General features: G+C 40.3%; 1 protein-coding gene and 1 long non-coding RNA gene across 6 annotated transcripts in view; one reads left to right on the top strand and one right to left on the bottom strand.

Moving 5' to 3' along the window:
• frmpd4 (FERM and PDZ domain containing 4) overlaps positions 1-23,568 on the bottom strand; it is a 33,964-nt gene extending 10,396 nt beyond the window's left edge. Inside the window, exons 1-5 of one of the 5 annotated variants that reach the window (XM_061054584.1) lie at positions 23,437-23,568; positions 9,017-9,133; positions 2,611-2,771; positions 2,187-2,307; positions 736-781 (exon numbers count right to left, since the gene is read on the bottom strand). In XM_061054584.1, the coding sequence (XP_060910567.1) occupies positions 736-781; positions 2,187-2,307; positions 2,611-2,771; positions 9,017-9,133; positions 23,437-23,480 (489 nt within the window). In that variant the 5' untranslated portion in view covers positions 23,481-23,568. Of the gene's footprint in view, positions 1-735; positions 782-2,186; positions 2,308-2,610; positions 2,772-8,547; positions 8,719-9,016; positions 9,134-17,730; positions 18,007-23,436 lie in introns of those variants that run through there. The other 4 variants (XM_061054586.1, XM_061054585.1, XM_061054587.1 and 1 more) reach the window with 4 other exon arrangements.
• Positions 1-27,099, top strand: part of LOC132987488 (uncharacterized) — a 47,864-nt gene extending 20,765 nt beyond the window's left edge. The window contains exon 2 of the long non-coding RNA XR_009675620.1: positions 23,534-27,099. This is a non-coding gene — a long non-coding RNA (uncharacterized LOC132987488). The remainder of the gene's footprint in view (positions 1-23,533) is intronic.
• The last annotated feature ends 813 nt before the right edge of the window (positions 27,100-27,912 follow it).

Genomic DNA, 27,912 nt, shown 5'->3' with positions numbered 1-27,912 from the left:
TCAGTGCTGATAGAATTAAGGTGGCTCAGTGCAAGGGCATGAGAGGGAGCAACGCCTTACTGCTTTGCTGTGTCATCGAGGCATTGGTAAACAGAGGCAATTACAGGCTGCATCTTATTCCTCTATTGTGGAATACATCAACCTTATTTTATACAAATCAAACCCTTATTCAATTTTGTTTGTGAAGTGGTTTTTTTCAGGTCCACTGAAACACTCTGACATTGAAAAGGTGAATTAAAACACACAATCAACAGATGCATTTACACCTTACATTTTCAAGTTATAGCAAATGTTGCATCATGAAGTAAGACACTTAAATTTCAGTCACTTTGTAGAGAGAATGATCAGATTTCTGTCGCTCCAGAAGCAGTATGTTTGTTGCTTTCTTTTTATTTTCTGCTAAATTATAGTAAGCATATAAAGGCTCCTGGCAGTTTGCATTCATCACATCTGATGCTCTGTGACCCTAAGTGTTGATGGCAGGTTCATCTTAGGTCCTGCGAGGCTCTGACGCTACGACATGAGACGACTTGGAAGGATTGCAGCATGAACTCCCTTCAAGTTAGTGGGGGCTCTTAACACTCAGCTAAGGCACTACTGATACAGTGCCAGCACAAACATATGGCATGATTAATGACTTGCTTTCGTGGAGTCAACAGACTAATCCCCTCCAGAGACACACAAGCATCCTATTGGAATGCACTTTGTTTCATTCATAGAGATGGAGAAACTTACTGGGTATGGCTGAACAACAGTCAACAATATGGACTCTTTGCAGCTCCTGCAAGAAACACACAAAAAAATACTTTTAATTGTAGATTAATTTTTTTGGTGTAAAATGTAAAAAAAAAAAAAGAAAAACCACACTGGTTATGTTTTTTAAAATGCTCATGTGGGACCACAGCAGGAAGAACATAGTGCAGAGATTTCCTGCCGAGACCCATCACAAGGCCACAGGAGCTGTGAAGAAGAGGCCACATGGGCACTTTTCCCTGCACTAATGAATGTTTACAGACTGCAGCACAGGTCACACGAGGACCAGATCTCAACCAGCCACTCAGCTGTGTCACTGATATTAATCTAATGAGACACATGGAGAAGCATCAACAGCAGCATACAGCTAAATTACAGTAAATGGGGTGGGTGGTGACACAAAACAAAAGCAGTAGAAATGTTTGGCTGTACACATAGGACATGGTTCTATTAGTCCAATCCAGCAATCACAAGCCGTACCTATAATAACCTAGCTTTTGCGCCCGCAAAACCCTTACAAATGAGTCAAAAAGACGGTGTTTAATTCACAAACACGCAGAGTTAAATGCTCCATAAATGAGCTGTGGAGTCATGTTTGCACATATTGAAATGAACCATGATGCTGTCAGGAGAAACATTTGCCCCCTTTCTAGGCAAATCAGCCTCTTTGCAAAAAGTGTCTCATAAACACTGGTACCAACAGCCATACGCTGTTAGAGTGAAATAAATGACCGTCTGAGAGTATGTACCTGTGCCATAGTAACATAGTAACCATGTACAGTATTTATTAAAAAAGTGTCCAGTGATCAGGAAAATAATACTACCTCTGTATGACATACACAGAATCTGTAAATAATCTTTAGATTATACATTTACATTATGATTATTAATAGAACCAGTGGTTAAATCTGTCAGCTGCTTGACACTTCATCCACATGTGTGCAGAGGTCTGGAGCCGTTACACATGATGAGCATAAGATTGTTGTTGTTTTTCTTCGTATTGCTCACCCCATTCAGGGAGAAAGCTTTGTTTTAAACTGAGGAACTCATATTCTTTTTTTGAGTTTGGCCTCTGATACTCAAGTTTTCCCTTCCCCCCCTCATCATCATGATGAGGACAAAATGAGAGCAGAGCTCTGTGCTGGGGAAGGAGGCAGACAGCTTCTCTCCATATTCAGACGCAAAGCAAGGAGCAAGCTATTACTGCTATCTATTTCTATTTGTGAAATAGAAGTTTAGAAGTTTAGTTTTAATGAGGCGCAATTTTAGAGCTATTAGCAGCTGCAACTAATTCTTATTAAATCAGGCCTTGGTCTTTTCTGTGAGTCAAAAAAGCAAAGTTAGATCAACTTTGATTGAATGTGGTGAGACAATAAAAAACCCTTTGTCTCATTATAAACAAGAGGAGTAACAGCAGGTAAATGTCATCTCACCTTAGTGTGTTGTCATACCTGACAAGGTCGATGACCCTCTCCCTGGGAGCTGAGCTGACTGGCTCATCATTAATCATGATGATCTCGTCCCCCGGGATCAGCTTCCCTTCTGATGGACCCCCTGCAAACGCACACCAAACACAGGTTAAGTGCTACAAACGTTGCACAGTGACACCATTTTTCTTAGATTTTCTTGACTCCTGTCTAATGGCTTAAGGCTCTAATGAATGCTTACTCATTGAGTGCTGTTAAAATCAATGAATCATCGACGTAAAGCGCAGCCTGAGTGGGTTTTCATGTCTTCTTACGCACTACATTTTAAGGAGGATAACATCTCCTTCGGGGAATGTGTTGATAATGGCCATGGATCGGATGAGTCACTGTGATATTAGAGTTCAGTGCATACAGCTGAGGGGCTCTTTACCTGGTGTGACTGAGCGGACCACAACAGGTTTCTCACTGCCTGCCACGAATCCAAAGCCAAGCACCGGGTCCCGTCTCATCTCCACATTCCGGGGTGCTGGTGGCACAAACTTGTCCCCGTCTAGACGAACCTCCTCCAGGGAGCTGCTCTGGGAGACGTGGCTGTGGGCAAAATGGACATGAAAGATCGAATGGAAATGAGTGCACGGTTTTGCTTATGTTTTCAGTAAACTGGCATGTTTAAGGCATTTAAAAGTGGTATTTGTTTTTATTTATTTATTTATTTGGGAAATTTCAAGAAGATGAAGACATGATGAGTTGTACAACAACGAAAAGTTGGCCAAAAATACACAGAAAATATTTTGATCATTACCTCCAAACCTAAAGGCAAATTAAAGCAAAATCTTCAGTATATCTAAGATATCATTTATTTCACTACTGGAGTCTTTGTTGTTGTTTAAGACGATACATACATCATCAAAGGCACAGGGAACTTGTGATGGATTTGGTTTTTGAAAATATTTTTTGGGGGGCTTTTTGCCTTTCGTTGGATCGGAAAGTTGAAAATGTAGCATCGGAAATCAGGAGAGAGAGTGAGGAATGTCATGTGGGAAAGGAGCGACAGGTCAGACTTGAACCCAGGCCACCCGCTTGGAGGATGATTGTCTCCATACAGTACATGGAGCACGACCTGCTAAGGGGTTTGTAGAGGAATTTATTTAATGATTTACAGAGTGAAAAAAATGTTAATAAGAAGGACAGCACTAACTAAAACTTCTCTGTAAAGAGTTTTGGGTTGTTACCTAAATCCTCAAAATGTTTAGACACAGGATTCCAACTAGTGTTTTGAAATAAGGAACTAGTGCTTCATGTGGGCGATGGTTATCAAGCTCAAATGTTTGTATTGTTCTACCACTACCACAGAAATTCCCTGTGTGCTCTAGCAGGAAGCAGTTACAGTTTTCACTCACACCGTCGTTTTACGGAACAGATGTTTACCCTGCCACATTGATAAACACGTGGACAGATAGAATGCAGAGAGTCGTGTGTCTTTGAAGACACTTGTGACTGAAGTTTAGAAGTTTGAGGTTTCTTTCTGAAAACTTAGAATCCTGAAATCAAAAGCTGGCTGCTAGACTCTGCTGTGAACCATTTCCACCCTGATCAATGTTTTTTTAAAATGTTTTCCTGAGCTGAAAGCCTGTAAACAAAGTGTCGGTGATCAGAGTTTCTGCAGTGTTCCTTCACTCCCTCTGGCTGCAGAAGCAGCAGCAGCAGCAGCAGCTCCGTATGGTGCCAACAATGTTGGTTAATTAAAGCCGTGGGCAGACAGTGTGTAATTCACAGTTACTCCTGACACATGTACTGTTCAACACTAAATACTAACAATTTATCTTTCGTGGCACAAAGACACAGTGAGATCTGTCAATCGCAAGCCTGATGCTATGAAAAAAACAAACAAGATGTTTAAAGATTAGTGACAGTCAACTGATATGTTGGAGGAGGATTCAACAATTCTTTCCCAGAGCTAAAAGCAGGAAGAAAACAAACCATGTGATCTGTCATCGGGATGTTAAATGCAGCTGCTAAACAGACGCAATGAAAGATGACAGGACGGACAGAATGATTATATAGGGTTACTTCAGGCTTTTATGTTTTTGTGCAAATGCCAATGCTGAACTAGAAGTGAACCCACTCTTTGTTAAGCTATTTCATGGAGCTTAACAGAGAACTGAGATTTGAAATGGAGATATTAAATGTTGGAATCGAGTGCTCAGCCTTTTAAAAGTAAAAGACAGGATAACAAGAAAGACAAAGAAACAGCCAGTTTGAAACCACTGACTTTAAATCAACCTGCCAATTCTTGTAGCGCAGCCTTCATTGTTTGGAGAGTGGTTCAGACGTCTACAGCACGAAGCTCGAGTGTGGAACAGACTCAGAACAGAGCCTGTTACTTAAATCCTATGTTTGAACTTAGTTAGTCAATATAAAAAATTATGATCTAAATCCATATTTCTTTCAACATGGCACCTCCATTGAAATCATTTTCAACCATTCTTTAACTTCTTACCGGCACAAAACATTTAGGGTTAAATAAACAAAGCCAGAGAGAAAGAAGTACAATACAGTGCTGAAACATTCTCCCATGTACATAAACCTTGAGACTAAAAACACTTAATAAGGTTGATCAGGCTTCATGCAGTTGTTTGACTATTTCTAACTCTAAATAACCTGCCGGCTAAGGGAGATTTTAAACAAGCATTGAATAACGTAGTGTTTGACAGTATGAAGAGGGGCCAGTTTCAAACCACAAAACCAATTTTATTTTTACTCTTTTTGCAGCAAATCTAATATAAAAGCTGTGACCAGCTAACAACTTAAAGATGACTACACTGCTGTGAGAGTGAGTAGATCATTTAGAACAGTTAAAGGTTGAATTTAAAATAGTTATACAATAGACCAATGAAAATGGACTTCATGAAACGTCTACATTTCTTTTTTACATAAACCCTTTGGAGTATAAATATTTAAGACATTTTATAAGGCTAATATTTTCTAAACTATTTGTATTTCAAAATAAAAGCCCTGCCTCTCTCTTTCTATCTAAGTTTGATGTAAAAGGAGCTTTAGTCATTTCTTAAAGACACAACATGATGATTTGCCTCCTACCAGCTGAAGATTTAAAGCCAGGGCTTGTATTGTATTCGATTTTAAAGCTAAGTTCCATCTTTTGGAAGGTTTCTTTAAAAAAAGACAAAAGACATGAATCCCAGTGCCTCCCATTACTAGGACGATGTTCTTATCCCTCCTCCCACTCGTTTCTTTTTCTCTGTCATAGAGCAGTGAGGGAGGCAGCAAGAGAGACCTTTCTTACAACAAAAAACTGAACTTGCTCTTAGACTAAAGTTATGTTGAACATCAAATCTAGCAAAAGCATTAATGGAACAGCTTTTCTTCATAACCAGTAAAACATATCTTTGTCTTGACTCCAGCAGATATTGTTTGCACAGCAGCTGGCAGGAGATGTTGTTTTTATGGTAATTCAATAAATGCCTCTTTAATTATGTACTGCTGATTCAATTCAAACAATTGCACAAGCTTATGTAATTGATACTATTCATTCACCACATTACATCTATCTGTGATTAAGATACTGTCGTCTTTGTTTCCATCAAAAACAATAAACCGCCCAGAGTCTTCCATTAGTGAGATTGGTAACACATTTAGATCAAGGTGTAATCAAAAGATTAAGACAGCGTCTAGTCTGTTTGCTGCATACAAATATGTTGAAGTGGAATGCATTGAAGCTTTATAGTGAGATATATCTCACTATAATGTTTATATTACAAACTATTTGTGTGCAACTCTACTTCTACACAGTAATATAATAACATCAAGCAAAGTGTGAAAAACAAACTGAAGTGCTGCATATTAAAAAAACAACTGGATTCTTGACACTGGCTGACACTGGTTGATTTACGACATACAGTATATGAAAAAAAACCAACTCAAGGATGATTTAAAGAAAATGGCTCCCAATTAGGTTAAGGCTACATTATCAGACCTTAGCTGATTAATGTCATGTGTGATCACTGGATCTACAATGTCACAAACTAGCCCCAAATTCAAACTGAAGAACCACAAGAACCACTCACTTATTGTCCTTGGTTAGAAATACATCAGAGGAAAAAAAGATGTCTTACATTAATTGTAGTACCAAAGACTAAGCAATTTTTTATTTATTTATCCATTTAAACATTTATTTATTGTCTTTGTGAGAGGTGAAATTTAAACCAATGAGATGAAGGTCTCATACTTATTTATTTAAAATGTCTAAAATGAAACTCAAAATTAATATTTGGTGTTACAACATTTTTAGAAGGCTGTGCAGCTTGCTGTTAATCACCACATCCGACACAGATGCTGCAGAGGTGATAGTCATATCAAATAATTATTTAGAGATCATACTTTTTGGCTTTCGTTTGTATGTCATAAAGAGGCATGTATATTATTTTCAGTCTTTTTCATAACCAGGTAAAGACTCCTGACAGGAGCTCTAAGTAAATCAAGTTCAGGGGCGTATCCATAATATGCCCACGCCCCCTTCTGAAAACCATTTTGCACCTCAGATGTAAATCAATGCAATTCCAATGTGTGCACATATGGACATCATGCTCTCCCAACATGAGTGGGTGCCCTACATGGGTCACCCCAGTAAAAAAATAAATAAATCAGGACGCGCTTCTATTCATGACCAACATTATTTCAGTAGCAAAGCCTGCAAACGAATGAGTGAAAAAGCATCTGCACACAAATTCTGAAATATACTATAATTTACTGAAATGCCTTTTAAAGTCAACCGATTTGTCCACACTCTTGTCAAGTTATGATTCTCAAACCAACCCAACATTTAAACAAAGAATTGCTTCATATAACTTTGATGCAATCATTTTGACAGTCTTTAGACATCAACCAATAACAACGATACCTGCACAGTGAACTTCTGAAACGCATTCTGTTCAGAATGTTTGGGTTAGTTTTATATCTGAAATGACATGACCAAACAGATTGTGCACAAATCCAAACCATATGGACCTGTGCATTCAGGAAGAGGGCTGTCTCCTCCCCTGCAAGGCCACCTGCTAAACATGGCTGCTTTCCCATTGTGCAGACAGCCATGCATCTAATGGTCCCTAATCATACTCATTAGCTGCTACTGTAGCTCCACAACGCTCTGCATGCCAATCAGACGCTGCACTTAGAGCCCTACAGTTAACAAGATGAACCAAAACGAGTGGAAAGAATATCTGGCCTGACTGTTTTTATATTTGGATGAAGTTAGCTCATTCCCAAAAGCAGTATCCTGATACTCTCATTTCAAAAGGCTGCTTTGACATGGCTCACATGTGTTGGTACTACAGAGGCTGTTTTACTTGTTCTTCCAGGAACTAGTGTTTTGGTAAAATTATGCAATCACTGCCAGTTTGTCTTGCCATCTTTTTTTTGCTGTGTCACTCCTCTTGTGATTTTTTTTCAAGCCTGTGTTCTTTGAGTCCTATAAATATTTGATTACGTTATTTGGCATTCTTATGGTTCCAACGATGAGTTTACAATGATATCTTTATGATTTTTTCCTTGACTTTGTAAAGATAAAGCTATTCCGCCCACTCGTGCTCAGTCTTTAACATAAATTCTTGCTCTATCTGCTCTGCATTGATACAGATCTCCTCTGCAGTCTCTAGTGCATCACATCTCTTCTTCTTTTAAAACCTTGTGTCACATTGTAAATATTAAATGGCTCTTGCTTTATTCATGTGCTCCTGTCACGCTGACTAGACATGTGTTCCTTTGAGAAATACGACAATTTAGTGCAAGCCCCCTGAAGCCTTGAGCAACTCAGATGTCCGTGAACAGTCAGAGGAGTGGATGTTTGATTGTTCACCAGTCTTTGTCAAATTTAGAAAGCTGCAGCTTGAGCCAAAACAGCCTCCGTGATCTGCCTCATCCAGGCACGCTCTGCATCCAACACTTTCGCTGCTCCTTACTTCTTATATAACTCCTCTGACATCACGCTTCTCATGCTATAACCCGTGTGTGACAAGTGTTCACCTCCTATCTGCGTGCAAATATACACATATTGTTCACATTACAGAGATGCCTCCACAAAACAGTAAAACACACTGCATGGCATTGAATTCCAATGATATATATATAGGATGGAATATAAGTGTGAACAAATGAAAGGTGCAAAAAAATCTACCAAAAAAACAGTCTCTAGTGGTCACAGGGTTCGTAAACACAGCAATATTTTCAGATCAAGTGAGATTGTAATTTACACATCTCAAGTGTGAAAATTAAAGAAAAGCAAACAATCACTTGTTACATCAGAAAATGCCCACACAAACATTCAGTATATAAAGAGAGAGTTTCCTTTTACCTGCATGTACAGATATCCAGGAGTGCCAATTACAGAGGATCAATTACGCTGCTAACATTATTAGCCCGCATCCTCTGAGGGCTCACGCAGACTCACGCATGAAAACACAGGTGGATTTCTTTCATCAGCTGCAGCAGCAGCGCACACACACTCTCCCAAAAGCTCTCTTCTGCATTTGGGAGACTGCATGAGGAGTGCTGTGGGTGTGTGAGTGTGTGAGAGAGAGCAGAGTGAGAGAAAGAGAGAGAGAGAGAGAGAGGGAGAGAGAGAGAGACAGACAGAGAGAGAGGGGTAGAGTGCGCAGCAGCAGCAGCGGAGGGAACACACAATCAGTATTCTGAGCGCACAGACGGAGACAGTGTGGAGGCAGTGACGTGGCTGGAATAATCACAGGTTGGCAAAACGTCTGAAACATCTGGGATGAAGAAAAGGCCTCCCCCTCTGTTTTCTTTAAACACAGGGCACTCACTTGATGTAGCAGTCACGCCCCTCTCTATTGGTGCCCATGTCCCAGCCATTGGGGGGTCCCTGTGAAGAGCTCCAGGTCCCTGATGGGGGCGGCCAGCCTGAGGATTTGGTCCTGTGGCTTCAGAGGGAGAAAGGGAGGAAACACTTAGCGTGCATCTTTATATTTGAATAACTGGATTCATTCAAACGTACTCCGAGCTCCATTATTGGAAACATCAGTGAATCTGATCTCAAGAGAGTTTTAGAATAATATTGAAATCATGATAGAAATAAAAGAGTTGTTGGCTGATTCCACTCAAGTGATGAGAGATTCCAGCGTGATAAACAATGTCCCATAGCTACAGCTCACTCAGTGGATACAAATCAAATTAATTACATAAGCTGGACACACAGGCGGCGTTGTCATGCCTCACTCTTATGCTTTGAGGGGCATGAAATTGGTTTTATTTCGAGATGTCAGCACATTCTTTATATAAAAAAAAAGAGCTCAGAGGAATTTCCTTATAAAGTGCTTATTTGATTCGCTCAATGCCAGGACAATTTGATAAAGTTTATCAGACGATTCAACCAGCTATAACCACCATTCACACAACAATGACTCCGTGTTTTGTATGAAATGTCCATTTCAGCTGATTTTTCTGATTTTAGCAACAAAACTCGATCGGGGCCACTTTTCCTTTAAACTCTGCTATGTTGCGCTGCAGGTATTCAGAAGAATTGTAATTGGTTAAAACAAGTTCTCGTGTGTGTCTTTGTCCACAGCTCCTTGTCCTCCCTTTATTTCTGTCTTTGTGTCTACACACTGGTGATGCTCTGAAGTAAGTTATGTCACTTCAAAGGCTTGTCTGCCGTGTAACAGGGCTCTTCACATTCATTATTCAAAGCTCCTCTTTCTTTCTCTCTAAATGTTTCCCCAGTTACTGTACCGATGATAATAAATTGTGCGCTTGTATCTCCCTGAGAGTGTGTATGTGTGTTTGGCATGTGGGTGTGCCTGCGCCTCTATGAGCCCACGTGTCCATTCATGAGACATTAATAAAATATTGCCGACTTGTCATCACGATGTAGACGCTGAGAGAAATGTAAGGCACTTGGCTGCAAATGAATGCAACCTAAGCTGAATTGTATTCACCTCCACTAACCAAAGAAACATACCTAAGTGCTACCTGATGCATTGAATCATATTTAATTCAGAAAATAACTGAAAATGTTACTATTCAATACAACATCTGGAAGTTGGTCCCCGAACACAGGATGCAATGGGATTTATTTCCCAATATGCTCGTGTGTTTGGGGGAGATTAGTGTTTCCACATGGATATGGATTTATTTGACCCACAGTACATTAGCTGGGAGCTGGCCTCCATGGAGTATATTTAGAACACATTTCCTGCAGCTCAAATGATGTGTGTGGACACAACTGGATACTGTCTGACACTGTTGGAGCAATGTTCATCCCATTGATGAGTCCTACTTGTGCACTCCATTTCAGCCTCTGGGATAAAGCTAACACCCATGCTAACATGTTTGATGTAGCAGATTTACCCGAATAAGTCAAGAGTTGTTATGCATCAAAGGCGCCAGAATTTTAGCTTAAAAATATGTATTTCTCGATGGTAATCTTTTGTGCATGAAAACACCTTCAGCAAAGACATTATTGCAGAGATTTACAACGTATTAAAGAATTTTGTACTTACAGATTCAGACGCTTCGCCTTCAAAATATGTTTCTGAACTGACACATTGTTCCCCAAAATCCATTTTCTGTCCCTCAGCCTTAGAGTCTCTGTATTAACAGCATAGCCATAGATAATGTGATCTTTGATTTCTTTTGTCTGCAGGCGGGAGCTGCGTTATGCCATTGAGTCGAGGCACTCCGGCACAAAGAGATGCTGAAAAGGTTGAGCCGCTGGTGGACAGTGAAACTGATCTTCCACAGCCTTCATTAATAAATGATGCCTTGCACAGTCACATCGGACTAAGTAATCAAGCGCCAAGTGGGCAAACCACGCTGCACAATTCATGAACAGGTTACCCAAGAGTCAGAGCGAGGACAATTAGGACACAAAGATGCAGGCAAATTATAAAAAGGAGTTCTCCGAGGACAAATTGCACTTAATCTACAAAATGCATGGTGACTTTGTGTGTTTCTCTTTGGATTTGGCTTCCGTTTCTACTCAGTAGTAAGCAAAAAGCTTTCTTTAACAGACAATCACAAGAAAGGGAGTAAATAAAATGACTCATAGTTCATAGAAATGAATGTTCACAACTTCATGCTACCACAGTAACGCACACCATGGACACACCATGGACTCAAAACACGATATTTTCTGCTTCTTCACCTGAAATATTCATTTCAATAGTCAGTGGAAGTTTCTCTCCACTTCTTCAGTGTGACTTTAATTTGAGATATAAGTTTTAATTGTGTCGGAAATGGGTAGAAGATCGCTTTGCAGGCCCTCATAAAAGTTGCATGAACAGTGATCCATGCTTTATCACAGTAGTTCACTTTCCCTCTCGTCTGTCTGAAAACAGGCGAGTTCATGGGGAGTGTTATGATGTGAAGGCTGCAATCCTGTACATGTAGCGACTAACTACGCATTATATACAAGCTGCAATGCTAAACTGGGAAGCAGACATTCCAACATAGACACTCTCTCAGTTTGGTTGAATAATTTACATAGAGAGTCTCCTTTAGGGTCGGCTATATGAAACCGCAGCAGGGCGCCACATTCACCTCACACACTGAGAATTATTAAAGAAGACAAAATGTACCACAAGGTACTCAGAAAAGTATTTCCTCTGAGAAGTGTTGGCATCAATTTAAGTTTTACTAAAATGTATAAAACAAAGATAGATGGATGGATGGATGATGGATAGATGGATGGATGATGGATGGATGATGGATGATGGATGGATGGATGATGATGGATGGATAGATGGATGGATGATGGATAGATGGATGATGGATGGATGGATAGATGATGGATGATGGATGGATGGATAGATGATGGATGATGGATAAATGGATGATGGATGGATGGATAAATAGATGGATTGATGGATGGATGATGGCTAGATGGATGATGGATGGATGGATAGATGGATGGATGATGGATAAATAGATGGATAGACAGATGGATGATGGCTAGATGGATGATGGATGGATGATGGATGGATGATGGATAGATGGATGATGGCTGGATGGATAGATGGATGGATGGATGGATGGATGGATAGATGGATGGATGATGATAGATGGATGGGTGATGGATGGATGGATAGATGATGGATAGATGGATGGATAGATGGATGGATGATGATAGATGGATGGATGGATGGATAGATGATGGATAGATGGATGGATAGATGGATGGATGATGATAGATGGATGGATGGATGGATAGATGGATGGGTGATGGATGGATAGATGATGGATAGATGGATGGATAGATGGATGGATGATGATAGATGGATGGATGGATGGATAGATGGATGGGTGATGGATGGATAGATGATGGATGGATGGATGGTTTGATGGATGGTTTAATGGATGGATGGATGATGGATGGATGGTTTGATGGATGGATAGATGGATTGATGGATAGATGGATAGATGATAGATGGATTGATGGATAAATCATCATCATAGGAGCGTCTATATTAAAATCCTATTTTACGATTGAGCAACATTTAGTTTAATAAATATGAAGATCTTGTTTTATAAATATTTAAAGATATTTCCTTGTTGTTTTTCCATTGTGTACTGAGGCAAGACAAGGAAAATATATTGATGTAGTACATCTCAAAAATAGGTTATTTAAAAGTTATTACAGCAAAATTCAACATATACAGCTAATATATAATAAGACAGGAGCTAAGATATAATGAGATAGATTTAAGATAAAGTGTCAACATTACAGTTCAGTGATACATAGTTAAAGTAGGTATTAAGATAAGATATTTTAATAAAAGGCAGCTGTAAACAGATGAGTCTTCAACCTTGATTTAAAAGAACCGAGAGTTTCAGCAGACCTGCAGTTCTCTGGGAGTTTGATCCAGATATACGGAGCATAGAAACTGAATGCTGATTCTCCATATTTGGTTCTGACTCTGGGGACAGAGAGCAGACCGGTCCTAGACGACCTGAGTGGTCTTGATGGTATATTATGTATCAGAATGCCATGAATGTATTTTGGCCCAAAACCATTCAATGCTTTATAGACCAACAGAACTGTTTAAGATATGTTCTTCATACACATTGGAGCCAGTGTAAAGACCTAATAACTGGGGTGATGTGATCTATTATCTTGGTCTTAGTGATGACTCTAGTGTTCTGGATCAGATGCAGTATCTGATTTATTTTTTTGGCAGACCAAAGACACTGTAACAGTAAAAGTCCACTGAAGATAAACAGACCAGTTTCTCCTGCTGGGACATGAGTCCTTTCATGTTTGATATTCTTCAGGCGATGGTAGGCCAACTTTTCTTAATGTGGCAAGTGGGTTGTAGCTGAGGTAAATTGTCCGCTCCAGACCATGTTTCTTTGCTTCTCTTAACCTCACCGTGAGTGGAGAAGGACAGAGTCATGAGCATACAGAGCATGAAGGGCGGGTGACAAGCATAGACTGTTTAAAACATGAACGTAGTCTCAATGATATCATCCAATGGTTAGGGGAATTTTGAAGCCCAATGATGGTGGTCGCCATATTGAAAATAATGTCTCATCCTAACTCTATGTCAACCTAGAAACAGGAAAGGAAGTGGAGCTGAGGCCGGCCTTAAGCTTCCTGGTGAACAGCTACAACCTGCCTGCTTGTAGTCATATCAGTCAGGCCCCTAGTCAAGCATAACTCTTATCCATCATAAAATCTTAACGGATGAGTTATACAAATATTCACACCCTCATACGGTGTGTGCTGGTACAGACATGAACTATTGAGAACAAAATAGGTTTTTGTACCAGGCAATAAAGAAGTTTAAATTCTGCTGTAAAAATAGGAATTTGAACATGGGGTGTTACAGGCCTTCGGGGGCTTTTGGAGCCAGCCTCAAGTGGACACTCAAGGAACTGCAGTTTTTTTGCACTTTGCATTGGCTTCATTTTTCAACGTGAGAGGTTGCCACTTGGTGATAAGTCAGACTTGTCAAGTCTTTGTTTACATTTTTTTTACCATTATAAGAATAAAATATAATTGTCCCTCTCCATGTGAGACAGGGAGTGAGGTGTTTCAAGTATGTCTTACATATTGAAGAGGCAGTGATGCTGCTTTCTCTGCGCTCTTGAATTAAACAGAGACATTTATGCAGAGCCACACCACTAATGTGATTCTGTTTGGATATGAAATCTGCCGAGTGACAGCAGATGAGGTGTCTACCTCCCGGGAGGAGGCTGGAAGTGGAGTGCAGCGGAGAAGTGGCTCAGGCAGAGACGTACCGCGCTTTTAATCCTTTGGTCAATATGGCAGTTTAATAGAACATAGTACAACCTGCTTTTTTATATTGTGCTCTGCTTTTGATTCTATGCTATCAAGGATTTACAAAAAATACAAAGCAGTGCTGTGCATGCTGAAACAATTTCTCAATGTTATGCTGCTCTACCATTCTATGACTACATGATTTTTTATGCACTTACAGTAACATTGCATCAAACAAAAACCCCTTTCATATGAAGCAAACAAAAACACATTGAGACAACCCAATCAATACTCAGTCTTATTGAGATGTACACAGTAACACTCACTTCAGAATAAGAGTCTATTTCCCATATTATACCAACTGAATATTGCATTTCTGTGTTTGTCTTTGGAAGCACTGATATTGTTGCCATGGGCAACAGCACTATCCTGAGCAGCTCTCTGTTGCCTTTATATAGAAAGGTTTTTTGGTTAGTTAATCTCCTCTGAGTGGGAATAATACTGCATCTGGGAAACAGCCCACCCACTACGATCCTGCTGCTATTTTGCAGAGTGTAACTGAGCCTCACAGTCCCCCTGACTCTAGTTTACCTGTTTAACAGCTGAACACAATTATCTGACTGAAGAAATACTGCTTGATAGTCTGCTGCAGCACTTACAACAAGATATACAGGGAATATATCATACATTTCTCATTACACTAAATGTTAGCTCTTCTTCACTTGAGGCGGAATTTTTCATTTTTATTAGGATTTAGAAAAATAGACCCCCCCCCACCCCCCAAAAAAAGGAAGACATCTGAATTTTCTGTTTTTCATCCTGAGTTCATTATTACTCTGCATTTTCCCGAGGCCTCCTTCGCTCCACATTGCTTTATGTAAAACATTAACCAAATATAGTGATGAACTAAACCCGTGGGCACTGAACTGGACTTTCATTCTCCTTCACCTCATTGTCTTACTCGCTGCCTTTATGCTAAAAGCTCTAAAGGAAAGCACAAAACAAGTGGTTGCCTGAGACCTCGTCCACAAGCCAGCTGGCTCCCGTTTCTGACCCGGAGCCATTTCTGATCCACCAGAGCTTCTGATGCAAACAGCTAAAGAATGACGGATCTTTTGCTCTTTGCCTACTCTGATGAACATTTAGGCTAATCAATTTGTGTCCGGACCAGTGATTTCCTGTGCGAAAACAAAAGTTTGCAGGCAAAATATAACGAACAACTGCTCCCATAATAGATTTTTTTTTAGTAACGCGGTCAGGACTGAAGTCGCGTAGTCCGGCTCGATTTTCTTTAACTGCGAAGAACTCTGTGTTCAACTCTGAGGAAAAATCTCACCATCCAGAAAATCATTTCCACTCATGCATTTAATGAACGCATCTATCCGTTATATAAGGGCGACTAAAAATAGTTGCATACAAGAACAAATCATATAGACCTTTTGTAAATTCTGCTTTAAAATCGCCTACACAAACAAACAGTTTATGAACCTTATTGGGTCAGGCAATCATTACATTCATTCTTTCTCTATTAATACATGATGTTCATGTTCAATCTCTCCACAGTTTTGTTACAGACAGACACATGTGGGATAGAAAGTGTGGCCACTCTTCAAGCTAAAGTGAAAGTTTGACAAGGAAAGCTTTTAACACTGAAACTACTCTGGTCAAAACTTCTAGCTGTTTTTTTGACAATCAAAGAAACAGAGTTAGGGATAACAAAAGAAAAATCTACCGCCCTGAAATGCTTGTTAGATTTAAACCCAACAAAGAATGAAGAAAACAAAAGTCTTTTTCCTCCTACATCAGACACATCTGAGAGTGTATCAAGTCAGGAGGAAGGGACAATTAAGGAAACCTCTTCCTTTTTTTAGTACATCTCTAAAAAAAACACAGAGTCTCTCTCTGTAACATCAGCCTTGGCAAAACAGCATCCTGCTGACTTAAATTCCTGTTGGCAGCTGAGAGGGAGGACACACACATGCTCACACACACACACACACGCACACACACACACACACACACACACACACACAAAACGCCTGTGTAGCAGTGGTAGCTCATAATCAGGGAGAGCACTGTGTGGTGTTATTAACAGTGACAGGAGCAGTGACATTGGGGGTCCAGTGGGAGACGCATCAAAATGCTGCCATGGAGGGACACTAAGTGGCAAACAAGGGTCCTATTATCTGATGAAATGTCACTGCTACCTGCCGACTTTAAAAAGAAACTTTCATTTGCATACAATAAAAAAACGTCATGAAATAAAAAGTTAAATACTTTCAATAAATTAAAATGTCATAATAAATATTACAAATAATATTCTTTAAATGCAGGTGTATTCTATTGATGACTCATGAGTGAATGTTCTAAATGTGTATACCTTCAGCACATACAGTTTCTAATTTCATAATTCCCTTTTATGATCAGCTGTTCCTGTCACCAGTGGTCTGTGGTGTTTCTGATGGAGCCAAATCATCTAGGAGGATTACTGTCCACTGGAGCACACCAACTCAATATAGCAGACTTATGGGTGCATGAGGTGAGGAGTCTGCCCCGGAAATGGACAAATTCCTGGGGAGTGATTAAAAAAAAATATATATGGTTTACATATACTTCACAAAGTTCACATCATTTAGTCTCTTACACTAAAATCCTTCAAATTAAGTCAGTGAGAATGACATTTTAAACTTAGATGATTTGGTTATTTTTCTGTTTTGTTGTTATTTTAATCTTTTTATCCCAAAATTGTCTGACAGTGTTCATTCTTCTGCTGGCCTCATATTGAATAAACACTATATGTAATGATTCAAATAACAGAGACTGATCATGCTCTTTAACTCGTGTAGATTTGGTGTTAGTCCCCCAAAAATAATGTTTCATAATGACTCAAAACTTAACTGTAAATTGGTTCTTGATTCCCCTTTCAGCCTTTAACTGACATGATTTCAAATCAGACCAATGCAGTGGATGTTTGCAGTGTTACACAACATGTACCATCACAAATCATATAAAGCAACAAACGCGTCCGCTGCCGGCAGTGTAAGACATTAGTGAACTTAAATACATGAACCCCGCATCAGCTCCATGCGTACACCCCCTCTCCTTTCTCCCTCACTCGCTTATTCATCTCCCATCATACATGACTGCACAACTTGCTCTCTTGAGCAATCGATAACTCAGCATTTTTAATCAACATGTGATTCCAGTATTCCAACTGAATAGTCGCTTTCGGTGTCGTGCCTGACACACAAGACGCCACCTACATGACACACACTGAGGCAGGCAAACACACGGACTCACCCTGACAGCTTTGGCATCTTCACAAAGCTGAACACATCCATGTGTACAGGAGACAGCAGTCAAGGCTACAAATCTAACATCTACTTCACTCCGGCTCCATTGTCCCAACAGTCTTCGTCTGCGTGGAATAAATAATTCAGGGGGAAAAAAAAGTGGAGCTTCCACAAGTCAGGTGGAGAGATTAGTCCTGTTGTCTGCGCTTCTGCATGGCTGAGTGATTGCTGTGTCCTCGCCTTGGCAGTGCAAATCCACAGCCCATGGAAAAGGATCTGGCAGAGCAGCTTCCCCCCCGGTTACATGCCTGTGTTAGCTGCGTTAAGCCACCTTCATTTAATTTCCATCGCGGTGGAATGATGTGCGGGAAGCAGTAACAACAGCTTTGGAGGGAGGCAGCGAGAGCCCAAGCCAGAGGAAGAGAAGAGCGAGGGAGGAGAGGGAGGGACAGGGGTGGTGGTGGGAGATGAGAGTGGAAGAGAGAGGAATGTGAGAGGATGTTGTGTGTGTGTTTAAGTGTGTACAATATGTGTGTATGATGAGCCAAAAGAATTACTACAGAGGGATGCAGCTCGCTTCCAAGAATTCCCCAAAGGCTAACCTCATCAATCTCCTAACATGAGGAGGGTTGATGGGAGGGATGATATGACAGAGGCACACTGCATGATGTGCTCATCATGGGAGTGCAAAGAGGAGCAGTGGGAGCAGCTGGACAGACAGAGATCAGCCCCCCCCCCCCCCCCCCCCCCCCCAGCTGAGATCTCTGCCTCCCAGCAGCTGCACATTAGGGTTGCCCATACTGTACACTGCATTGGGTTTTAACCTTCTAAAACAGTTGAGCTGCTGAAATGCTCACTCTCAATAAGGCCATTCATTAAAGGCCTGCACCCATTCTTTTGAGGAGTACCAACAACACAAACACACACTGAGCTGATGGACTCGCCATGTGCTCAAATGGAAGCAGATAAAAAGAAGTGGGTTTGTGTGATGAACTGATGCCTGAAGGTAGAAGATGAGAAGATGCTCCTCTGTTTGCTTTTTGTACTCACATTATGTGATTCATCGTGCTTCAAGTCGTGCTTAACAGATGCTTTGAGTTTATTTTCTTTTTTTCTTTTGGGATATTTCTTTTGATTGAACAACATCTCCAGAGATCTTGTCATATCTCTCTCCCAGATGAAAACAGATAATCTTACATTCAGGACTCCCTGCTGCACTTTAATCACGCTTTAAATGCAAAGAAAATTGATACATGAGCAAACGAGTATTGAAATAAAGAAATTCAAATAAATTCGGGCAACATCCCAATCCAGCCCAATCCTGACGTGTCTAGTCCCTTAATAGGAAGAATCATAAATCAAACACCATAGATAAGGCAACTCTGTTGAAAAATACTCCCATGAGGCAATTAGCCTCGCCTCTGATCCGAGGAGGTTTGATATTTCTTCCTGTGTCGCAGACAGCTTTGATAAAAGGAACTTGCCCACAGTAAAACAGAGAATTTACCCTGATTTGTGATGTGCTTACAGGAAACCACAGTTAGACAAAGCTAGTGAAGCCTTTTACATAAAGTAGCATCTCCACATGTTAAAATATAGATTTAAATACAGCTTTTTACTGTCATCGATAAATGAAGCTCAAAATGTCAATTAACTGTAAAACATCCAAAAAACCTCTAGCTTAAAATAATACAAATCAAAGGGCTAAAGGATACCTGCTTATACTCAGCATGAATCTCTGCTAGGCCCTCGACAGAATAATAAACAGAGTAATCAATAAAATGTCAGATGCTAATGGATAAATAAATACAAATGCACAGGTACAAACACTAGTTGGGGAGTTTCAAGCTACAATTTGTTATTGCTTCCCCAGTGGAGTAGCAGCCATCCCATATTAAAATGCCACAACTTATAAGGCTCTGTAGGGTGAGTCAATGTGCCTTTGCTGAGAGTGATACATGCAATAAAGAACGATGTCGCTTCCACTCAGGCTCAGGCCTGTTTTTAGCTGCGGAAAGGATGCAATAGATGGATAAAAAGGTGAGTCTGAGATTGTCCCTGACAGATTTAGGATTTGACTTAAAAATCTCTAAAGGGAAATGGTTTCAAAATGAAGTGAATCATCATTATGTTAATCACTTTCTGAAAAAACAACAGTTTTGTGTGATGACACATCCCTGAGAGGGAACAGGGGGTCTGTTTTTATGGAGTACACACGAGACATGGAGGCTGCAACGATGATGCGAGGAGAACATGTCTGACAAAATGCTTCAAATGCAACCTCTGTGTCCTGTGGCAGGAGGATTGAGAGACTCAGCGTATTCTGGACAGTAATGTTTGTCTGTGTGGGCTTGCGGCCCAGAGGCCAACATGCGTGGCACAGGATATTAGGGTCAAACAGGAGCGAGATCTAAGGAGACTACGACAGAAGCTTTGACCGATAAAACCCTGCTGCCCTGCTGATCCCTAACTCTCCTCTCTTTTAAAACAGCTGATTTCATTCATTCTGGTACACTTGGCCACTTAAAACTCAGCAGTGCTCATATTTTGCAAGTCCTGCCTTTGAATCAGATTGCCTGCCTTAAAAGCAGTGCATCACCAGTACGCTAAAATTGCTTACCATGCTAGATAACAAGGGCATAAATGCATAATGCTAAAACGCGTCAAACAGAGGTTTTAATCAGGGAATGTCCTGACAATGTTCTGCTGAAGATTGAGCAGCATTATGGACAGCCGTGTGCAGTAGAGTGATGTGACTTTGTAGCTTTTACTGCCCTCTGATCCCAACTTAGCATTAATGGCCCCTGGAACTCAACCAGATGTGTGTCAACAACCACAACAGCAAACTGCCCTCAGAAAAATACAAAACACAACCCTCTTATCTGCAGTGTTTGTTCTGTTGGTCTGTCTGCACGCCTCTGCCTATGAGCCACCTCAGTACTTTCACTTTCACAACTTGTTAGTGCGGCACAAATTACGTCTGTGCCACGGCTGATTTATTCAGTGCATTAAACAGCTTTTAGGAGGGAGTTTAAAGATCTGAACGCAGTTTGGCCATGAATATTCAGCGGTGTGACTAATTGGGATTAGTAGTGAAGTGTTACCTGGCAGAGTTATGCTACGCTTTAAAAAGATTACCGATTTGGTTCGCCGGTTTAAATACACCTGCTGATAAAGTTCAAAGTGATACTTGAAGGCTGTAGTCTACCTTGTGTGAGGTAAATGATAAAACATAAAGGGGATACTAAAGATGCTGTAAACCTACAGATCTGTGTGCCTGTGTTTTGTTGAGCCTATAACACTTGCTCCTATAGGTCATTCTCAGGTCATGTTTAATACATCCATTCATCTTGAATATTCCCTAAATCCTGTTCTCTTCAGGCCTCTCCCATCTTTCAGGAGACTGGATGTATCATAAATGTTGAACAGTCTACCTACAACATATTTAGCCTCAAAACCAGACAAAATTTGCAAGCTCATGTTCTATTCACCCTGACAGATGTATCTGGTCTTCTCCCATTCAGACATGTTTCCATCAGTCCTGATTCAGGTCAGGCCAATTACAGCCCTTTATCAAATTTAGAGAGGACCATTAAGGCATTTTTGTAAACAACCAAGATGGCTGCTGCTGCTGCTGACATAACATGTTCTGAATCAGCTACTGCAAAAGTAAAATATATGCTGAATGGAAGTTGAACTTGTGTACAATGGATGAGTGTTAACAATATTGTACATCATGTAATGGCAAAAAAAACTGTGAATCACGTTTTAATTAAAAGCCCTACAGGAGGCTGGATCTAGCCACCTAGCGTAGCATCCTACCACTTATGTTTAGCTGTGCTAAGGTTACATTTTTGGGGCGTTTCAGCCAATTGATAACAACTCTTTATTATAACAATTTAACTAAGGAGCTCAAGACAAAGTTTCATGTGCAAAATGGTCGGGCTTTGAATCAAACTGCAACTGTTTTATTTAACATTCTCATGAACCGTCTTCCTCTTAGTACTAGCTGGGCACGGTCTCACTGGCCATCCGTACCGTGCCCAAGCACGCTTCAATGCTAAAGTCCAGTTCGTTTGACCAGTGTGACCGCTCCGTATCGTGCTCAGGCACGGTACACTTCCTTGGCTTTGGCACACTTGGGAGAGGTGTGCTTCAGCACGGTACACTTCATGCACGAGCACAAGCACGCAGGTACACAACGCTGACAGCCTTCATTATGGAGAAATCCAGAGTTTCATGTCTGTATCTGAATAACATGACTCAATATAAGACACAAAGTAGCTGTCATGTTCTCTGTGTTGTTCTCCGATGTGCGGACTCGGCCGCGCATCTATTTTATCTTTTTATTTATTTATGGCTGTGTCTGATTAAAATGGTTTAAAATAAGCTGTAAAGTAGCTGTCATGCTCTGTGTTGTTCTCTGATGTGCAGACGCGGACTCGACTGTGCGTCTCTTTTTCTCTCTCTCTCTCTCTCTCTCTCTCTCTCTCTCTCTCTCTCTCTCTCTCGTCCGCCTGTTTATAAACTGAGCACGCTTCATAATAACATAAAGTGTGCATGTGTTGTATTAAGACGTTATGTACAAGAGTTAGTTCAGGTCCAGCTAATACTGTATACCTAAGTGAATTATTTATTGTTCTACTAGACAATAACTACTGTACATAGGCCCAGCTGACATTTTAAATTGTCACAATGGTGGGTATAGTATCATTAGTGTCATCTAAACCTTATTTATACTTTGTGTTGAGCCTCCAATTCAATGGTAATCTAGTTAGCTGGGGTGGGGGTGGGGTTGGGGGGGTGCTCTGAAACTGTAATGAGCTCTTTTGACCTATTATGGACTTCAATTTGGCAACCAGAACTGAGAGTGTGATTGGACCTAAAAAGACGTTGATCAGTATTTACTATTTGTACATGTTTACAACTCTATGTGCACATAATTAGCTCTCAAACATTAAGACTGATTTTCATCATTAAAGTTTTAGCACATGGAAGCAAAAAGTTGCCACATGCTTGCCTCAAGCCCAGTGATTGAGCATGCATGACATCTTGAGACTTGATCTGGTTAATTTAAATTTAATTTAGCCACCAAATGATTGCTCATATACTTGAAAGATTTACCTACTGAGACATGTTTAAAAATGCAGCTGGACAAAGGGTAGTCTAAGTAGAAAATTAAATGCTTTTAATTCTCGTTCCATCCACCATCTACAGTATGGTTCATACCCATGCAACACTGAAGGTTCTGTTTAGTTTCTCCATAACAATACATTGTTTTCAGAATGCTGTCGCTCAGGTACAGCCAGGGTACAAAATAATTGTGTTTTCTAAGAAAGCTTCAAGGATTCAATTGAATCTCAGAAGAAAACCTTCCTATTCCCACAGAAACATGCAATAAATGATCCCTTCAATGTAGCGGCAAAGAAAAAGACGAGTAATCCATGACCTTCAGTTAGCCTCTGCATGACATAAATAACGTTAGCTTAATCAATTCCTTGTTTTGCAAAAGCCATGACTGAATGAATCATGAATTCTAATTAATGTAAAGGCTGAATTGGAAAAAAATCAAACACTTTCAAACCTTCTACCTTTACACTGATAGATGGTCTCAGCAATCCAAACTCTTGTTTTGTACAATAAATACCACCAGTGCACTCACAGTTATGACAGCTCTGACTGAATAATAAAGTAAGCACAGCACACTACTCACTGAATGACAGTGAAGATGCCGAGTTCATTGTCGTCTGGGTCCATTGCTGATGACAAGTCTTTAATGCAGTGCTTGTTTCTCTTTTATTCCTGTCCAGGCCTTTCAACACTCATTCACTGATGTGTGCTCCCGTCTTACCTCCTGCCGCCAAACTTTCTCCGTGTTTGATTTGGACTTTCCATAGGCAAGTGAACTTGTCTGACTAAGCCATTCAGTTGTGATCACACACAGCGCCCCTGCCCAAGTAGTGAGTGTCCAGTGCCCTGGGGGAGGAGACCGAGCCCGTCGCTTCTGCCTCAGTAATGAAACAACATCACATTCCGGGCCAGTGCATCAGAAAACACAGAGGGATCAATGCCCGAACAGCTGGACTCCAATGAGTGGCTGCGCTCGTAGAGGCTGCCTCGATGAGCAGGGCCGTCATGACAAACATGCTCTGTTTGGGTGAAGTTCACGCGTGACGTTCGATTCCAATGTTAATAGATGGAATAAGACATGTTTGAGTTTTAGAGAGCTTTGTCTTGATGGTGTCATTTACAACATTTCAGCACACAACCAAATTGCAGTATCTGAAATATGAATCTGATCTCTGTGAGAGGCATTTGGAAATGGCATGTGTTTTAGCATCCATGAGAGCTTAAAAATTAAGCTGCTACCGTAATCCAAACTCTATCACTCTCTGCCTGCCAACTGTCACCCTTATCAGAGCCAAACCTAAATCCTATATAAACCAGGAATTAAATCTTAACCTAAATGTTGCAGGATGGCATCAGGTATTATTATAATATTTGATTACAATTGCTGAGTGTTTTATACATTGAATTCCAGCTCGTCACAGTACATTTGTAATGTTATATCTGCACTAAATTCAATGTATTAAAAGAGTCCTAATGTTTTTTTAGGGAATTTTCTCTGAAATCCAAGGCCCTTTAACATCATGATAGTTCACGCTGGATTATGCCATGCAGACTCTCTCATGCATGAATGGCATACAAAGTCTTCCATTAGTTATGAACTGAGGCACGTGTCTATGCCTCTGCAAGCAAATAGAACTGCTTGCATAACACATCTCCTGCCATGTAAACACAGCAGGCTATGACAAACTCTTAAAGTTTAGCTCGCTATGTTACAACGCCACTGGAAGAGAAAGTCCGATTGTCACAACATTTCTTGCTACAATTTTCCAGTAATAAGTGCACCGTGCAAACGGAGCACACTTTCTTTGATGCACGTACAGTACAGTAGCTCAGCAGGGCCATATGGCCACAATGGTGCAATGCGTGAGGTTAAAGCAGACAAAAGCAGACCTTTCTGTGAGATAAATACTGCACATGAATCCATCCAATCATGTGGCCTGACACCCGCCCCTGGGCCACAGTGCGCTGCATCAGTGGCCTGTTTTTTTCCGTGACACACAGGGCGCATCACTTAGAGCGGGGCTGTTCAGAGTGCAATAACCCTGCACAGTGTATACAAAGTGAGGATCACGTTTAGCATGATGTCTTGGGGTCACAACAGAGATGATTTAAGAGGGTGATGATAGGTCGTGTGTGTTCTGAGACTCATCTGAATTAATGTGCTGTTCACTGTGTGTGGGGGAACAATAAAACAAAGCTGCATGCTCTTTTACAAAAAGCTTTGACAGGTTTTAATACTGCTGAGTACTTTTAAAAAAAATTGGTATGAAACATGGGTGAATGGCACCAAAAAAATCCCACATTTTTTAAACAATAAATAATTAATAATGACTAAAAAAGGAAGCTAAACAGGTTGCAACATTCATTTAGCAAAAGACACTGTTACGTCAGTCAGATTTGTTCCTCACACAACAACAACAAGGAAGTGACTTTTTCATGACTTTATGGAGCAGAACAAACAGAAGATGCACTCATTTGCATAAAATGATGAGAGTCACTCCATGCAGAACAGGAAAACTCATATTAATATAATAAGAGCGGGCCTCACTAAAGGTTACACAAGTATTTGGAAAAAACATTGAGTGCATTTACAGCAATAATGCCAGTTAAACTATTTGACTACACATCTGTGCCAAAATAATTACCTTTACATAAGAATGACGAATAGGCAATTCATCACAATCTATTTAACAAATTAGAAACTGATTAACAAAGTTGGACACAGCAATTGCCCTCATTAAAGTCTGAAAGGTGTTCTGGCTGTTTAAATCATTAACATGAAGGTGCACTATTTAATGAAACTGCTTCTTTCACTGTATCTTTGCTCATTACATTTTCTAGGGCATAATTAACAATCAGCAAAGTGGAACACAAACAAGCCCAACAGGCATAAAAAACAATTGTCCTAATAAACCAGTAAATATACTTATACCCCTAGACAGGAAGTACACAGAAGTCAATGGCAGTCAATGAGATCCCAGGATATCACATTCCTCAAACCAGATAGCCACTCTCGTGTCAACACACTACAGAAGCTCCGCCCTGCTAGCCTGGGAGGATAGGATTCACAGCATCCAGCAATTATCTGTAATGTGGGAGAAAAATCAATGTGCCCATGGAAAGCTGCTAAGGTCACCAAGCCGGCATTGCTGCTTAAATCAGAAGCTCAGTGTTGCTGCAGGCTGAGCTCCGAGCCTATCAGGAGGCATCTGTGAGGACACGCATCACTTGTAATGCCAAAGATTTCTTTAATCATGGACTGACGACGCGGAATAAAGTTTTGCATGTGTTGTCATCTAAGATCATCTATTAATGCAGATGTAAACTTTCATTTTTCAAAGGAATCTTTTCACAGAATGAAATTCTTGGTTTATAGTCTGTACAGTACACTTGCTACAGACAATGCTGACTTTAATGTACTTTTTCTTATAGGTAGTTATGCATATATTTTCAGCTAATTAAATGTATTTTGATTCAAAACAATGTTTTCACACTTAAACCTGAAAATAATTTTACAGACCTTTGCACAGTTAACTTGAAAGAACATACTGTAGGTTCTACAATCTATACAGATGTAGTTACAGATCGGATTTGCTCTACTAGTTTCTCTATGATATAACACAGATGGGTGGGGCTCATGTTCAAGTCCTAAATATCCAAATGGCTCATCGTTGAACATACAGTAACTGTCAATCAATTTTAAATTAAATTAGACTTATAAAAACCACAGACTCACCTCTGTTGCTCTTGTTTTTGGTCCAAACTGGCGACAACATAAATTTCATTTTCGCCTGTATTGTCAGTTTCCATGTCTCCTCTCTCAGGTGGACACACAGCTAATGGCCGGCAAGCTTCAAATATAGCCTCTTTGTGGGTTAGAAGATCCCAGCAGCACTGAAAGGGGAGGGGAGGCCTCCTTGAAACATTGATAGTCTGGTGTAAATTCTATTAACAGCAAAGGGATATTCAGGAGAATGAAAAATCAATACCTTGTGGCCAGTAATGTTTGAAGGATTGGGCTGAGTGGAAATGTGAGATGGCCAGGCCCTGACGCAGAGTCTGCTTCTGTAAGTGGTTAATCAAGTGCTTATCTGACATCCAGATTGCATTTTCCTCTCACCATTCCTCCCATTTTCCCCTTTACTTTAGAGAAGACGTGCTATCAAATTTAAGAGATGGTAATCAGAATAATAATAGCAGTGGACAATCTGATAAACCTGCACTCTAATAAAGGGGTTTGAAAGCAGTGTTCTGTCTTTACATCACAGTTTTCAAAAGACATCCGTTTTACACTTCTAAAACAGGGTGGCACACATGAGCCATACACATGTTTGAATCTTAGACTGTGCACTAGCCTTGAAATGATCGGGTGTCTGCGATGACTCAGAGTTCAAATTTAGTATTTCTGCTGTGTTAAAGTGAACCATACCATTCTGTTGAGATGTCAAATAAGGAGAAGGAGACATACAGCGAAATGATGCAATCAAAACATATCTCCCACCTACACAAAATCTTCTTAAAATTATATAATTACATATAGCTGCCATTGGAGACAGAACTAAGCCATTTACATTATAGCTTATTAGTGTTATTTCTCAACATCTTCACACTAATGCCGGGGAAAAAGGTGTCATAAACAGAATGACATGTGCAACACTTTCAAAGGTGCTGTTTCACTCTCTTTAGCTGGCCCACGAGGACACATTGTCTTTTTAATGTGTATAATCCAAAGTTTAGAACACCAACATGCCATTGGCTTCTTGCACTAAATCTGTGCTCTTGCTCAACAGCTCACCAGCACAGACAAGTGACAGAGATGAGGCACTGCACGGCTGTGCTAAGAACAGTAAGTCTGATAAAGCAGTGTCATGTATGATGTACCAAGCTCTTCGTATGTAGTACTTTGTCTATGTTTTGTTGTACAAAAAAAAAACATCATATGTAGTGCATGTAGTGAAAATCACTTCAAAAAGTTCAGTTTTCAGTTATAAAATTTTGAAAGGCAAATCCTAATCCTTAGGATTGTTGAATTATAGTTTGTATTTGTGAGGGACCAAGG

This window comes from Labrus mixtus, chromosome 13, assembly GCF_963584025.1.
Source record: "Labrus mixtus chromosome 13, fLabMix1.1, whole genome shotgun sequence".
Classification (NCBI taxonomy): Eukaryota; Metazoa; Chordata; class Actinopteri; order Labriformes; family Labridae; genus Labrus; species Labrus mixtus.
Note: the sequence above shows the minus strand (reverse complement) of the source record. Positions and strands in the feature narration are given on the sequence as shown.